This window comes from Ciconia boyciana, chromosome 6 (genome assembly GCF_034638445.1).
Source record: "Ciconia boyciana chromosome 6, ASM3463844v1, whole genome shotgun sequence".
NCBI lineage: Eukaryota > Metazoa > Chordata > Aves > Ciconiiformes > Ciconiidae > Ciconia > Ciconia boyciana.
The window spans coordinates 69,191,604-69,206,944 of record NC_132939.1 but is presented as its reverse complement, the minus strand read 5'-3'; the positions used below and the strand labels follow the sequence as shown (position 1 = coordinate 69,206,944).

General features: G+C 41.5%; 1 protein-coding gene across 3 annotated transcripts in view; it reads right to left on the bottom strand.

Annotated features, from left to right (window-relative positions):
- SOS2 (SOS Ras/Rho guanine nucleotide exchange factor 2) overlaps positions 1-15,341 on the bottom strand; it is a 56,005-nt gene that overhangs the window by 5,980 nt on the left and 34,684 nt on the right. For all 3 annotated transcript variants that reach the window (XM_072865336.1, XM_072865337.1, XM_072865338.1), the window contains exons 10-18: positions 14,642-15,297; positions 11,639-11,720; positions 10,832-10,954; positions 6,488-6,591; positions 5,071-5,290; positions 3,927-4,046; positions 3,031-3,193; positions 1,915-2,032; positions 1,105-1,277 (exon numbers count right to left, since the gene is read on the bottom strand). In XM_072865336.1, coding sequence (XP_072721437.1) covers positions 1,105-1,277; positions 1,915-2,032; positions 3,031-3,193; positions 3,927-4,046; positions 5,071-5,290; positions 6,488-6,591; positions 10,832-10,954; positions 11,639-11,720; positions 14,642-15,297 — 1,759 coding nt within the window. The remainder of the gene's footprint in view (positions 1-1,104; positions 1,278-1,914; positions 2,033-3,030; positions 3,194-3,926; positions 4,047-5,070; positions 5,291-6,487; positions 6,592-10,831; positions 10,955-11,638; positions 11,721-14,641; positions 15,298-15,341) is intronic.

Genomic DNA, 15,341 nt, shown 5'->3' with positions numbered 1-15,341 from the left:
ACGGTGCTACGGCACAAGGACCGGAGGGAAGGCATGGCCAGGACAGGACTGGCACCAAGGGCGCGGGACGGGACAAAGCTCCCTGAAGGCCTGACGGTCCTGCGTTAGCTGGAGTCTGGTGGTGAGCTACAGCATTTTCCATTTGTTCTTTTTTTCAGCACAAATACTGCCATCCCTTGAACTTAGTGTACTACTTGGCTTAAGAACACTGTAAATCTCCTCAACCTTTCCCAGGCATGTCCACAGCAATTAAGCACACAACGCAAATACCATTTTAAACAGCAGTATTATTGCCCATTTAATTCTGCACATGACCAACTTCTTTGTTCACTATCTGAGATCGTGAGCTGTCCACACTGCTGTTTTTTGGAAAGGTTACAATTAGCCGTGCACTTAGGAAGTATGGCTGGGTACTTAAAGCTATTCTTTTTAATCATTATTACCCCCATATAAAAACCCCTACCTACCTCTACCTGGCTCATTGTTGTTTCAGCATCTTCCTTTAAATTCCTCAAAATTATCTGGGATTCACTAGTCTTTGCCTTAGGTAAGTAACCACCCGAGCATCCTCTCATTTCTAAAGATAATGCGGGCTGACACTGCTGCATCCCCACATTTCCTTAGCTTCTGCCATGCTGAATGACTCTTGGTATTTGGACTTGGTGAACTACGCACCCTCTGACTGTTAGCAGGGTCGGTGGACTTTGGTCAGAGGTGTCATTACAGAATGTCTGAAGGACTAAACACGGTAGGCATGTGCAGAGCATTTAAAGGCAACCAATTTTTCTCCAAAAAGTTCTGCTGTTTAGTCAATACATATTATTCATTCTGTTTTGTTGCTAAAAAATCTCTCTGATACCAGGCTGCAGAACAATCAGGGGATGAACAAGACCCAGAACATGGAATCCAAGTAAGCAAATCCCCACTTCCAGCTAGTGCTTTGCTGTGGTACTTTATTGTCTACCAGCCACTGTTCCCCCCTCTTCTGATGGTCACTGTTCATGCAAGATTAGGTCTAGTACTAGAGGATTATTTGGCCATTTTTTGTTGTGTACATTCTTTTCCCTCTCCTATCCCCAAAACAGAGATTCAATGTTTGATTACCCGAATTTCTGGCTCTATCCGTAAACAGTAAGGCTGGTTTTGATACTGCTGAATTTCTCCTGTAATTTCAGCCACTTTTCTCCTCTTACTGAAGTTAATTAATTCTTTCCCTTGTCTTTTAAGGAAGTCAGGATTCCCTTCTTCTGTCTTCAAAATATTTGTTAGGTATATTCCTGATAAAGAGAGAAGTATTTTTTTAAATTTCATTTTCATTCCAAGAGGTGATTTCATTCTTTCTAATGAATGATAAGAAAGTCTGAGCATAGGGAGACCATTCCCTTTAACACTCCAACAGTTTATTAGCTGGCAGGAGTGAATCGAGTCTGCATTTTACATAGGAACAATATATTATTGAAATAAGATGTTTTATCTCCTTCACATGAGATCCTGAGTTTAGAAAAAAAACATCTTCAGGTCATCGACATAAGCAGATCACCAATGTGGAGGCAGTGTTATACAAAGTAAGGTACTATTCATACCAATATAATACCAGTAATCTGTATACTAAACTAGAAAAATAAACTTTATATAAAAGACACCAAGTCTTTCACCTGGTCTAGTGGAAGGTGTCCCGGCCCCATGGCAGGGAGGTTGGAACTAGATGATCTTTAAGGTCCCTTCCAACCCAAACCATTCTATGAAGTCTAAAAACATTACAAACCTAGGAAGTCAAAAGTCACACATTATATTACAGATTTTTTTAGAGCTAAACACAACCCTGAACACTTTAATCAGCATTAGCACATCTGCATCGAACTCAGCTTAAGACCGACAACACACACAGTATTAGCCTGCCCTGGTGTTACTTACCAAAGAAAGGCACACAAGGTGGATTGATTGACTTGAGCTTAGCTAGATACTTTTTAAAATGATCTTGACTTAATTCTACTGCTTCATCCAAAACTCTTTTTTTTCTTTCCTGTAGTGCCTAAGTTGTCAAAGAGAAAAAACAGGGATGCAAGTCTTCTCAATAGCATTGCTAGCAAAACCAAGGCAATTCCCTAGATCTCTTAGCAAAACTTAGGAACTGAAATTCAGATTTGAAAGAACCTCTTTTGTAAATGGTTTGCTCTGGACTACAGCACTATCAGTCCAACAATTTAGTCATGTGAACCATGAAGCTACTGTAAACAGACTATCATTTTGTCTATCAACTTACAAGCATAATCCTGGTCTTTAAATTTAATAAAAATTAAGCATTTAATTTTGAATTTAACGTAAAGGCCTCGTACTGCGTTCCAAAGACATACAAAACTCAAAACATTTTATTCAAGCTTCTTTTGCTATTTTAGTCAAGGGAGGCTTTGCTGCCAAATCCTAGGCATTTCTTTTCCTTGGCAAGTGAAAACCAGAATCACTACTTCTGTAGTAGCTTCTCTTCCTACTGTCCATCGAAACTGTTTCAGCAGCTATTTGTTTCTGCCTCTGACAGTCTGAATTTTCTGAGACTCTCTCACCCAAGAGAAGTTCTTATCATCAGCTGAAATCCGAGTTTTAGCTATCCCCTCCCCATGCCCTTTTACCCCCACATTCCTTGTAGGTAGGAACTGCTGCTGTTAAAGTGTTCCAGTCCAGGTTTCTCAGCCCTGGGATCCTCCTCTTTCATACCATAAAATGCTGGACTTAAGCAACAGGTTCATTTCAAACAGGTTAATGAACAACAATCAAACGGCCACAGCGTCTCCCCTTTTCAGGCTAAATACATGTGAGAAAACACCTGCTGAAAAGCTCCACCTCCCACTACAAACCCTTTGAGACACCCAGCTCATCTCATGTTTTCTCATACATAACTCTGAACATTTCACACTTGTTTTCTTCCACGAAAGCAAGTCTGATATGGATACTATGGATTTCACTTCTGAAGTGTGTGGGATACATTTCAGGATTCGGATTAGGTTTTTTTCAAGAGCAATGCCCAAACCTTACCTCAAATGTGTGATCTAGTCTGTACACCGACACAGAGTTCATTGCACTGACGATTTCCAAAACACCATTGAAATTATTCAGATCTTGAAAAACCTGCAGGATTTCTATAATCCTACTCAGCACAGCCACTCGCTCTTCAAAGTTCTCTGTTTCCACAATGCACCTAATCAAAAGACATAATTTGAGAAACACCGATAAATAAAACCTGACATTTTGCTAGCTACTAAATCAAAATTTTCCAAGCAAAAACTGTACAGTACATCCAGTATGCACATTTTGGCTCTCTCTCAAGAATCTCAAGTACAAATTTATGTAATCACATCTTACATATGTTCAAGTTGGAAAGCCAAGAAAGGTTTTGGCATATCCTGCAAAATAATAGAGCAAACCCCAAGCAAGATCCAGATAAGTAGGGTGACTCTCATGTCACTCTACCTACTGTGGCATTTTAAACTCGCTAGGTTAGGTATGCACATACAAGCTGCTACACCCTTCTGACTGCAGCACTGGCCACGTCCTCAGGAGTACTTAATCATCTCACACAAGAAGGGAGAGAGACTAAGACAATGGGAGAGACACAACAGTGCTTTCATCAGAGATGTAGAAAAGTGGTGCTGAGTCCTGCACTGCCTTCAACACAGTTTGATGTACTGCAGAAACCTAAATAGGACCCATGCTGACCAAGTGGACATAGCTGGAAAAAAATCTTCTAGTCTCAGGAAGAGGGAGCATACCTGATTGGCACGGCACGCACCTTTGAACCAAAACCTGAAATGACTGTGGTACCCTACAGCCACCTCAAGATTTAAGGCAACAGAATTCAAATAGCAGAAAAATGTTTCTCTCTGAATTTCAGTAGGAGTTAATGCCACCACACTACCACCACCTGTACTTACTTTTCAAACCAGAGAGTAAGATTTGTAGTGTGACGAATCATTTTCAACAGATTTGGGGAGTTAATTTCCTTATCTTCTTTAGTCCACACACTACCAACAAGTTCAGAAGGCTGTACTGCCCTGATAATGACAAAGCAAGATGCACAAGAATGCTCAATACAAGTAATAATTGTATGTTCTGTGTTTGCATTAAAAGATTATTTCTTCCCTTAATCATGACTTCGTATTTCACAAATGCAATCCAATCTAATCTACTGCAAAACAGTTACTTAAAATAACTTTTTGACAACTGTTTGACTATAGAAGGAAATACATTTTTATCTTAATTGAAACTGTCATTTTTGAATAAGCATTTTCAGATAAGAAAATTAGAAAGGACTAAGTTTAACTTTCTGAAAGCATAAGAAAGCATCCTAAAGACAGTTACAATTTTTTTTTAAAATTGTATTTAATTGTAATTACAATTAAAATTTAATTGTAAAATTAAAAGGAAGCTGAAGCACTGTGAGCAACCTACTGGAAAAGCGGCCTATTCCAATAGAAAACCTGCTGCCACTGAAGCACGAAAGGATGCTTCACCTTCGAGTCTTGCAAGACCTTAAAGAATTTCTACCCAGCAAAACCTAGCTCTCACATCTAGCTCTATTTATCACAGGTAACAACAGAGCTAGGAAACAGCAGAGTACTTATGGTACCAGACCACAAAAACTCTTCAGAATTAGATTAGAGGACCTTGACGTACCAGTGCTACGGTGACATGCATGTAACACCTGGGCCCTTGCTATGCAGCTATAAAGGAAAGGAGCAGAGACGATCGTGTTCCCTTTTTATGATGCAACAAGCATTTCTTATTAATGTAACACTGTTTGCTTTTAACAAGAAGACAATATAAGTTAGTATTATCTACTCATAATATTTTAGTGCCCTTCCTGTACTTACTTATGTTGTCAGCAGTCTGATATGGAGATAAATTTTTTTTTTTTTTTTTTTTTGCCTTGCATATTTTGATATTGAACAGATGGCAAGAAAACCTCTTTCCAAAAACTCTGAAAGTCAAGGGGACGTACTTTTGACCGCTTCTATGAATTAGGACTCTTTCTTGCTCAAATAATCTAAAAAAGACATGTACTAGTTCAGTCCCTACCGGTAAAGGTCAGACTCAAGAAGTGTCAGCTGTCGAGCAATTTCTATAGGATGCAGAGTCATGAGGTCCAGCATTTCGCTGTGCCCAACACGCCAAATGTGCCACTCGATTGGGGGAGGTGGGCTCTCAAAGGTGATGTTGTGACTAATTCCATTTGCTTGAGCTTTCTTTCTCTTGATGATTTTAGCAATTGATTCCACCCACTTCTTCATGGATTTTCCTGCAAAACAGAAACCATAAAAAAAACCCCCTTTTAAAATACCATCTTAACTGACTTTTGATAATTTAATAAAACCAGTCCCCCCAAAATCTGTACATGGACGCGAAATTCCTCATTTCTGCATGCAAATTAATTAGGTTTGTATTTCCCTTTTTTCTTATGGGTTCTTGCACCTGTATCGGTTGGCAAATACAGACACACGTGAACAAATTCTTGGGTGCCCAGTTGTGTTTAACCATGTCTACTGACAGTTTTTGAGCAGAAAAAAGTGACCCTGTATACACAGTGTTTTACTTTTTCTCCTCAGCTGCAACCATCTCCACTTTGACCGCTAGCTTCATCTCCTCAGAGGAGAACTAAAAAAGTAAACAACAAGCTTCAAGTGAGATCTTTGCAACATGCTGTACTAGTGCACCACAGAACAAAAAGACCAGAGAAATACATGTTTACAGTATCAGTCCAACATTTACAGTACACAAAATAGTGCACAAGACGGGAAGTATCTTCAGCAGTTCAAGACAAATACCTTTTAAGAGACTACCCAAAATCGAGTTATTCCTCTCTGGTCAGCCATAGTTAGCATGGAGACCTCTGCAAAAGATAAACTACTGTTCTCTAAGTTTGTCTCAGAATGTATGGTCTGGCAATCTGAAAAGTAAAGTCTAGAATTGCCAGGATAATGATTAAAATTGACATGCCAACACTGTTGCCCTCCACATCGGCTGCCAAAATAATCTGCTAGTTCATAAGGGCTTGCTCCAGAGGAAGCGATACGAAATAGGTCAAGTATTTTCTCCTAAAAGGGTAATGATTTTAAGCTGGAACTGTCAATAAATGGGAAAAGAACAAGATGAAAAAACTAGACGCCGTAACCAACAGGGAAGGAATTCTCAACGAATACAACACAGGGAGGAGGAAGGTGACAGTCTGAATTAGAGAGTCAGGCACGGATGAACATTACTGTCCAGAAGTAACTATACTTAAGTTAAATACATAATGCTTGAAGTAATTTTTGGTAACTGTTTAGGCTCCAGGCCAAAGCTTGCTCATGTAAAGGAGAGTCTCATAAACAGCTCAATTAAAGGCATTAAAATTACTCATGTGTGTAAAGATATTCTCATGCCTAAAACCTGTCAGGATTAGACCAGCAGGTTGTACCAAAATGTGGAAGAACAACAGGACCACCAATTACCATACCTCTTACACTGGAAATAAACGTCTCCAATCTCTCTAGTAACTCCAGATCTCTTTCAAAATCGTAAAAATGGTGCTCTACCCAGTGACGAAAAACATTTAATATTCTGAGGAAGGAGAGAAAAAATAAAATATTATGTTTGTTTTTAAGGACTTCCAAGGCTCATCCCATGTAAACACTAAATGAAACAATTCCACAAAAGCCGAGTTACAGATTCACGTAGTCGACGACTATCAAAATACATATGGACAGAGGCGCAGAATGAAGACTCAGCATGGCACCAATGACCACAGAAGTCCCCAGGTATTTAAAACCTAATTTTCCAGCCTTAGCATATGTATAGTTTGGTGGTTTTTTTAAATCTTATATAAAGAATGCTAGTGGTGAGGTGGTTTCAGAAGAGGAAAAAACTTACCAAATCAGATAAAACTAGTATTTCTAATGTAATGTTCTCTTTTTTTTTTCTTTAAACTAAGAAAGCTAGTTAGGATCTCCCATTTGGTAAGAAACAAATTTGTAACTGTTTTTCCTATACACAAATTTCAGCTTAGAAGTTGTTGCAAGTGTACTGCCCTACTTTTACAACTTTTTAATTACACAAATGGCCGTACTAGATCCAGTATTTCCTCTAAGGATAACACTAAACTTTCTCTTGATTTTTCTCTACACTTTCTTAAACAGACCACTAATAAACAAGCCTCTAAAAGTGAACTAGAACTGTTCTTCCACCTTCTACTCTTAGGATGTATCAGAATAAAAACCCGTTTTGCCTCTTCTTCAGGTAAACAAGTTGAGCTCGTATCTCGAAACTTTGATTTATCGGGGTGCACCACATCACCTTACCTGAAGAGAGAGCAAAATCTCCTACATCAACTAGTACAACAGATTTTTCCTGTGCCAATCCAACAGGTGGGACAGGACAATGGGGTCAACAGAGAGCCCACGGCCTCAGACTCAGAGGAGGAGATGTGGTTACTCCTGTCCCATCGCCTTTGCAGAAGTGGCTCAGCTGTATGCAGAGCGCTGCTGAACTCCCCCACTCTTCGCAGCTCAGGCTATTAAGGTAAACCAGTGCTAACTGTGGATCAGACTACTGTCTGCGGTGGCTCAGCCCTGCGGAGTGGGGGCAAGAACATCTGAGAGGGACAGGGCAGACAGATGATTGTAATCTGACAGTCTGTTGTGAGCCAGAGCACTAGAGAAGTTGGCCGGTTTAGCTTCGTCACATGAAGGGCGCTCTGTGTGAATACATAGAGAAGTAAACAGTTGTCCTCTTCCCACTGTGTAAATTAAAGAATAAGGTTTATCCCATGAAAGCATGGCTACCCAAACAGATCACTTAGGCTGGAAATTAATGACAGCTGCTAACCGTCAAGAGTGATGTTTCGAAACACATCCCCAATCACAGTAATACAGGATCTTATCTAATCAGTGTTTGCCTTTGAGATATCATGGTAGGAATACTGAAAAAGCAGGAAAGATTGCCTGGTTCTGCTGACTGCATTTCCAGCTTAGCACCTCCTCTTTCTCATGACCTCACACACATTAATCTAGTCAAAGACACTACTGTTTCCATGCCTGTGCACCGCACAGGATGTCCACAGCATCTTCTGCAAGATGGGGAGTAAGTGCTGGGGAGGGAAGGCAGGCAGGCAGGGAGGGAAGGATGAGCATCTTCACGTTCTCCACCTTCTTCCCAAATCTCAGATCTCTCTGAAGGAGAGATCAATGCTATTAACAGTACTGGAATTTACGAAGTGGTGGGCATATCAACCTAACAGCTCAAATTCAGACACCTATTTGCAACTGTAACACAGTTAAGAGTTTCAAGCTACTAGAAACTTGTAGTATCTCCTAAATTCAAAGATCAACTATAAGCCACAGAAGGGTGTGTGTTAAATAGCAGCTTTAAACCCTATCTCTCATTGAGCAGGTACCCATAAACGGACTCAGCTCACCAACCATAGCATAAATTGTGCAAGGTCCTGCACTTGGGCCACAGCAACCCCATGCAACACTACAGGCTTGGGGAAGAGTGGCTGGAAAGCTGCCTGGCAGAGAAGGACCTGGGGGTGTTGGCTGACAGCCGGCTGAATATGAGCCAGCAGTGTGCCCAGGTGGCCAAGAAAGCCAATGGCATCCTGGCTTGTGTCAAAAATAGTGTGGCCAGCAGGACTAGGGCAGTGATCATGCCCCTGTACTTGGCACTGGTGAGGCCGCACCTCGAATGCTGTGTTCAGTTTTGGGCCCCCCACTACGAGAGAGTCATTGAGGGGCTGGAGCGTGTCCAGAGAAGGGCAACGGAGCTGGGGAAGGGTCTGGAGCACAAGGCTGATGGGGAGCGGCTGGGGGAACTGGGGTTGTTCAGCCTGGAGAAAAGGAGGCTGAGGGGAGACCTCATCGCTCTCTACAACTGCCTGAAAGGAGGGTGTAGAGAGGTGGGGTCGGTCTCCTCTCCCAGGTAACAAGTGATAGGACGAGAGGAAATGGCCTCAAGTTGCGCCAGGGGAGGTTTAGACTGGATATTAGTAAATTTTACTTCACCAAAAGGGTTGTCAAGCATTGGAACAGGCTGCCCAGGGAAGGGGTTGAGTCCCCATCCCTGGAGGTATTTAAAAGCCGTTTGGCTGAGGTGCTTAGGGACATGGTGTAGTGGTGGGCTTGGTAGTGTTAGGTTTACAGTTGGACTCGATGATCTTAAAGGTCTTTTCCAACCTATACGATTCTGTGATTCTGTGATAAATTAAGACAGCGAAGAGTACTGTCACAATAAGAGGTATCATAATCTCTCAAACAAGGAAAGAAACCAGAATCCAAAATCAAAGACCCTGGAAACTTTGGAATGGGGCACAGGTTTCAAACAGCTCAAAGGCAACATATGAATGCAAAAGCACTAAACTGATTTTGGAAATTAATAGCAAGAAACATAGTTAATTGCTGCCTCAAGCTTTTCTACAGGTTCCAGTTCATCGGTAACCACTTGTCCTGCTCAGCTATGGCACTCAGCAGTGCTGCAGGAAGGTACATTTGTACCACACAAAGGGGCACTGTGTGAGGAGGTCCCCAAGCTACTTGCAGCCTAGCTAGTAGAGGAGGCTATAAAAAATAGCCACAAGCGCAATACAACGGTATTTAAACTCTTGAGCCAGTTATGTCACAAAAGCCCATTCTGTGTGAGTTTCTGTTGAAGGGGCTTTATAGGCACCTATGTGGATGGATGCAGAAACAGTTAGCAGAAAACAGCAAGCTGAAACCAGGCAAAGTGTGCGCTGAGAGGCAGTGTGTGAAGCTCTCCCAAGAACTGATAACTCTGGAGACTAGTGCTCCCGCTGAACCCACAGGAGCTGATAAACTGAGAACACCAAGGGCCTGTCAAATCTGTACAAGGCCATGAGCACACACAAGTATGAAGGTTACGCTGAGGTTGTATAACTTGGACTACATCCAAGAAGGCGGTGGCAGCTATATATTGACGAACGCTACAGTATTACATACGTATTTATATTTTTTTATATATATGCACACAGGTATCTGATGAAAATGGGACTCCTAAGTGACTTTCTGAACACTACGTTGAAGGTAGTGGCACGTCAGTATGACCCTTCACTTTGAGTAAGCTGCTGTTGCTCCAAAGAGGTAACTATGAATGACTGTGTGTGGTAAGGCAGTAACTGAGGGTACTGTGCGTATAGTTATCTGCCATTAATAGTAACATCTTGGTGCTACTAATAAAAACAGTTTAACAAATAAAAGTTCTTCTAGCAAATATTGGTTGTGATCTGTGTCTCCTCCTGACTTGATCCACTATCAGGGAAACAATTAGCCTCATTCATGCTAGAAGTGCTTTATTGTTCCCCGAGTTAGCTTGGTCAGCAAGACCTTGAAGATTCACTGCAGCCCATTCCAATGTCAGTACAGACAAGCGTCTCCCTGTCTGTGTGCAAATATATCAACGGGGCTGGGAAAGGGAGTAAAATACCAGCAGGACTGAAAAAAATGGAAACAGAGAAACTATCTTCACAGGGCCTGTTAACAAGGAATCCATTCAAAACGCAGTCAGAAACACTTTCGGTTGTACATCTCACCCACACCCGCTTTACATGCGGCGTTCTTGTGGGTGGTGATCACAGCTGTGAGCGGCAGAGAACCAAAGTACAGTTGCAACAACAACAGAAGTCAGTATGACTAATCAGAACATGATTTGGGACATTAGTCTGGTTGCAGACAGTGATCAGTCCCTACTTGACAGCACAGCAGTCTCCAAAAGAGATTACTGTCTCCGGGATCACCATATAATCAGTAAGGAAAATCTGGCTTTAACAGAACAAATTTAAAAGCAAATAAACCTGAGTTGCACTGGCTGGACATATTCCTTGCGAAATCGCTTAAGGTCTGCGCTGATAGGCTGCTCTCCTTTCTCGATTGCCAGCCTGTCTGCTTCAGTAGGCTCAGGCTCTGGGATTTCAAACCTATGAATAAAAGTACCAAAAACCTGATGGCAATTAAGATAAAACACAAACCCTTTATGTAGGACATGAAGAGCAATTGCATTTAAAAAAAAAATTCAGAGCGGTGAAACTCAAGCACTCATCTAATATCCAGTTTGCCTGGAATTCCCTCCTCCCCAGCTGTGTACTGGTAACACACCCAGCTCTCTTGCCCTGGTAATTTGCTAGTTCTCTGGTCATCACAAGATGTCTAGACTAGGATATAAGGTTTTTAACTACCTGCTAGCTTGATTAAGTGAAGATTAGAAGAAAGCTTAAGAGCTTTCCGTATTAAAATGCTGTTTACATTGAGCCTGTGCCTTTCAAACAAACTGCTTAGAACACTTCCGTTCTTATTTGCATTGAGACTTAGGCATACTCAAATGCACTCTCATGATCAAGTTAAACAGTTCAAAACATTACCACCCCACAGCTGAGGCACACCAAGTGCTCTCACTAATACTTAATTCGGGTAACTAATTTAGCAAACTGGGAGAAGGAAGCTTGCATTAAAAACCTGCATTGCTGTATCCCATTTGAAAAGCTACTGTTTCATGAGCTTCACTAAAACATGTGCCAGACGGCGCTGAGAACCCGAGCAGAAAAGGAGAAGGTAAATGAACACAAAGCCTTTCAACGTCTTCAGAAAGGATGACCACTGCTTACCTTTCAATCAGTAAACTCAGCAGTTCCTGCGGCTTGCAAAACGAGCGGTACGTGGTAAGGAAAGTACGTACAAAATTAGGATCTGTAAACATAGAATAAGAAAATGATGGAGTGGTTTTTTTATCCAATTGCAAAATACCAGAAATAAAATACACATATACTCACAGAAAAAGTTTAAAGTGCAGAAAATACACTAAGGTTATAAGTTAAGCACTGTAATTTGAAAAATACCAGAAATTATACTGCTTGTGAAATTTTAATCTAGTACTTTGATGCATTTCCCCTCTCAAAGTATTCAACTGCACATACTATGTTCTCTCAACAACTGTGCCTCCGTCTCCCTGAATATGCTTACATATTCCACAGCTTAGTCCCTGAATATGCAGCTATTCCATGGTTTCATAAAGACAAAGAAAACATGGTAAAACTAGGCTGTCTACTCTCTTGACATCAAAAATACCTATACCACCCCGACAAAACGTTTGTCTTACCTGTTCTTAAAAAATGTCCAGCAGTGGGGACTGCACGCCTGCCCCAGCCACACCAGTGCAGCACCCAACTACCCTCTGCAGAGCAGCCAGCAGGGAAACCGTGACAAGCAGCTGAGGCCTTACGAAGCAGATAGCTGCAGCAGTTCCAGGTGTTGCATCTCCACAAGCCACCACACCTCCCTCCTGCTGTTTCTCACAGCTATGGTAGGTGTGTTACCACGAGACGTGCCTATCCGCAAGCTACCAGCGCTTTATTGGGCCCACCCTGCTATATTAGAAGTATTAAAGGAAACATATTGTTCCTTTAATCTCTTTCAATTCCACTCTCTCGTACAGTTTCTTAGATCGTGAATAAGCAAGCTGATAAACAAATCACTTTACTGCGAGCCACGAAGGGTCATCATCTGGCTCCTAATCCTGACATCCCTGCAGCAGACCTCTCACAAAGGTAACAGCGGCACTACGCTGCTACTGTGTGGTACACAGCAGCTTCCAGGGCTGCCTGGGAGCAAATGCATGCTGAAATACAGGAAAACCAGGCCTAGAGAAGTGCATGTGCATATGCTCTCTCAGAATTGTGGATTTGGGATCGTTGGGAGTTTCTTTTTTCTTGCTGTTCTGTAAATAGTCTTGAATCTGTCAGCATTGGGTGCAGGTAGCTTACACCAGCAGTCTTCAACATGTGGGCAGTGAATTTCTTCCAATAAACCCACAAAAGATTAAGACAAACACTGCTTTTGAGAAGGCTTAAATTCCCTACAGAGCACTGCTCAACATTTTTAAGGGATCCATATATAGGAACGTGCTTGCAAGCTAAAAGTAATAGTGCTCTTGTTCTGTGATAATGTTTCTGAGTTTGCACCCTAGTCTTGTGCTGGCCTGTTCTGCTTCCACGTCACATCTACATTCACTCTTCAGTACTATTTATGACATTTTTAAAGTAAATCTTCCTCCCACCACTGAATAGGCAGGTAGTGTCTCTGCTCCGCAGACAAGATCAGCGATTCTCTGCAACGGGGGCTGCTACTCTGCTCTCTAACCTGTGTAAGTTCCTTTGTATTATTTTTAAAATTACTTATTTTTGTAAATGACATTCTCAAGAAAATAGAAAATACAAGCAATGTGCTACGAATAGTGGCTCGCAATTTAAATTCAAGAGTTTAACAGCTCTGCGTCTGGGCTGCTACCTCCCATGGTATCCTGGTATCAGCTGGGGACTCCTTTGACATGACAGAGGCCATTCTGCGAATGCAGAGCCTGTGTGCTGCAGCAAAGCCCGCTTCAAACAAATCTGAAACTAACACAAACCTACAGTAAACCCACAGTTTAACAAAATCACATCTTGACCTAAATAGGAACAACAAGCATCACCAAGATCTGCTGAGAGTCCCTCCACGTGCTGTTAGTCATCGAAATGCCCTTGTGGAGGCTGAGGGAGAGGGTTTTGTTAGTCTTGGCTCCAAACACTGTTTGGAAAGAGCACACAGAAACCCAAGAGGCAATGCTTTCGTTGAAGATTCCCAAAGCCAAAGTGGCAAGTACTTGCGCTACAAAAACTGAAGTGACGCTAGCAAACTAATACTCAAATACACCAGTTCATTCAGGAAAAGAGCTAAGTTTACAAGCCACCGAAACCCATCACATTTTAGAAACAGATGGCTTGGGACTCCCAGACAACACAACTACAGATTACTTGTATACCAACTAGTTGCATCAACACTGAGCTTCAATGTGGGAAACGTGGGGTTTTTGTTGGGTTTTTTTTTTTGTTTGGTTGGTTTTTTTAAATACACAGCTCCATACTATCTAGCCTTAGTTTTACAAAAAAGACTCACTTAAATACCAGGCAGTTATGTAAAAAGCACAAAGGAAACCATTACTATTTGAGAAGTTTTACAAAAATTGCACACCAATTCCACCAGCACCCTTATGTCAGCTTCACTGCATCCCCTTTCAGTGCATGCTTTTCATCCCAAACCTAAGATCTAACATTTTCATCAACATTAGCACTTCATGCAACTACATTTCTGTGTAGCACTTCATTTCTGTAACTACTTGGTTTCTGTGGCTTTAAGACAGTATTTCACAGGAAAGTCTGAAGAATGCCAATTGTGATTTGCATCCTTTTCTACTGAGGGACTTCACAAAGCGGCAGGTTGAAGTATAATAAATATAACCTCCAACCTTTTTCTTCCTCCCCAGTTACACAGCCTGTAACTGCACCACTGCTTTAGCCATGGTGGTCTCAGGAAACGCACTAGTGGCTCCTATTAGACCATAGATACTTTTTTTGGGGGGGAGGGCTTGCATACCCAAAATTTTCTTACAGCTTTGCCAGCAAAGCCAGTTGATTTAATAACAAATACTGTTGTGGTTTTTTTTCCTGCAAACCTTGCTTTACATTAACTATACGCAGAAAAAAACCCAAACAAACAAAAGATAAAAGGATTCATTTCATCATCCATACAAGCATGACCTTAAAAAACATATATATAACAAATGTACAGGATACCTGCATACATATGGTACGTTAACCTTTCGATTAATTTCACAACCGTTCCTCCTTTGATGATAGGAATGCCATTCCTGCTTTGCAAGCTGTCCTCAAAAACGATGTTATCCTCTGAGTCTTCTACTACAAAACGATACACATTTGGGCTGGGCAACCGCAGCGGCTGTTCATTTTCTTCTTGCAGTAATACTGAATCAAGCATCCTATCCAGAGTACTGCGATACTGGAGGGAAATCAGAGCGGCCATCCAATTACTCTTCTCTTCCGCAGACTTGGCAGCAAACACTATACTGTTTTCATCTTTAGACACCAGTTCAAAAGCATGTTTGTACTCGGATGTGTCATCTTTATCAATAATCTGTATTTTCCTTATGATAATTTTTTCCTTCAGTCTATACTCCGCATTGCTGTAACCAGGAAGCCGTGATTGACCGTGATTAGTTTTACAGCTGATCATTAAACCATCAAAGAGAAAGATGTGGCGTTCATGTTTGGCTCCAATTTTTGTCAAGCCACCTTCCATTATGAATTCATTACAGCACTGCCCAATATCTTTGCCTTCCCAGCCATCAATATTTTTCTGGATTTCATTCATTTTCTTGATGGCCAAGTGCTTGCTTCTTATTTGTCGGTTATAGAAGCGACAGACTGGCTCCCTTGAATGAATAAAAGAAAAAGTCACAATGGGCACATTCCACAT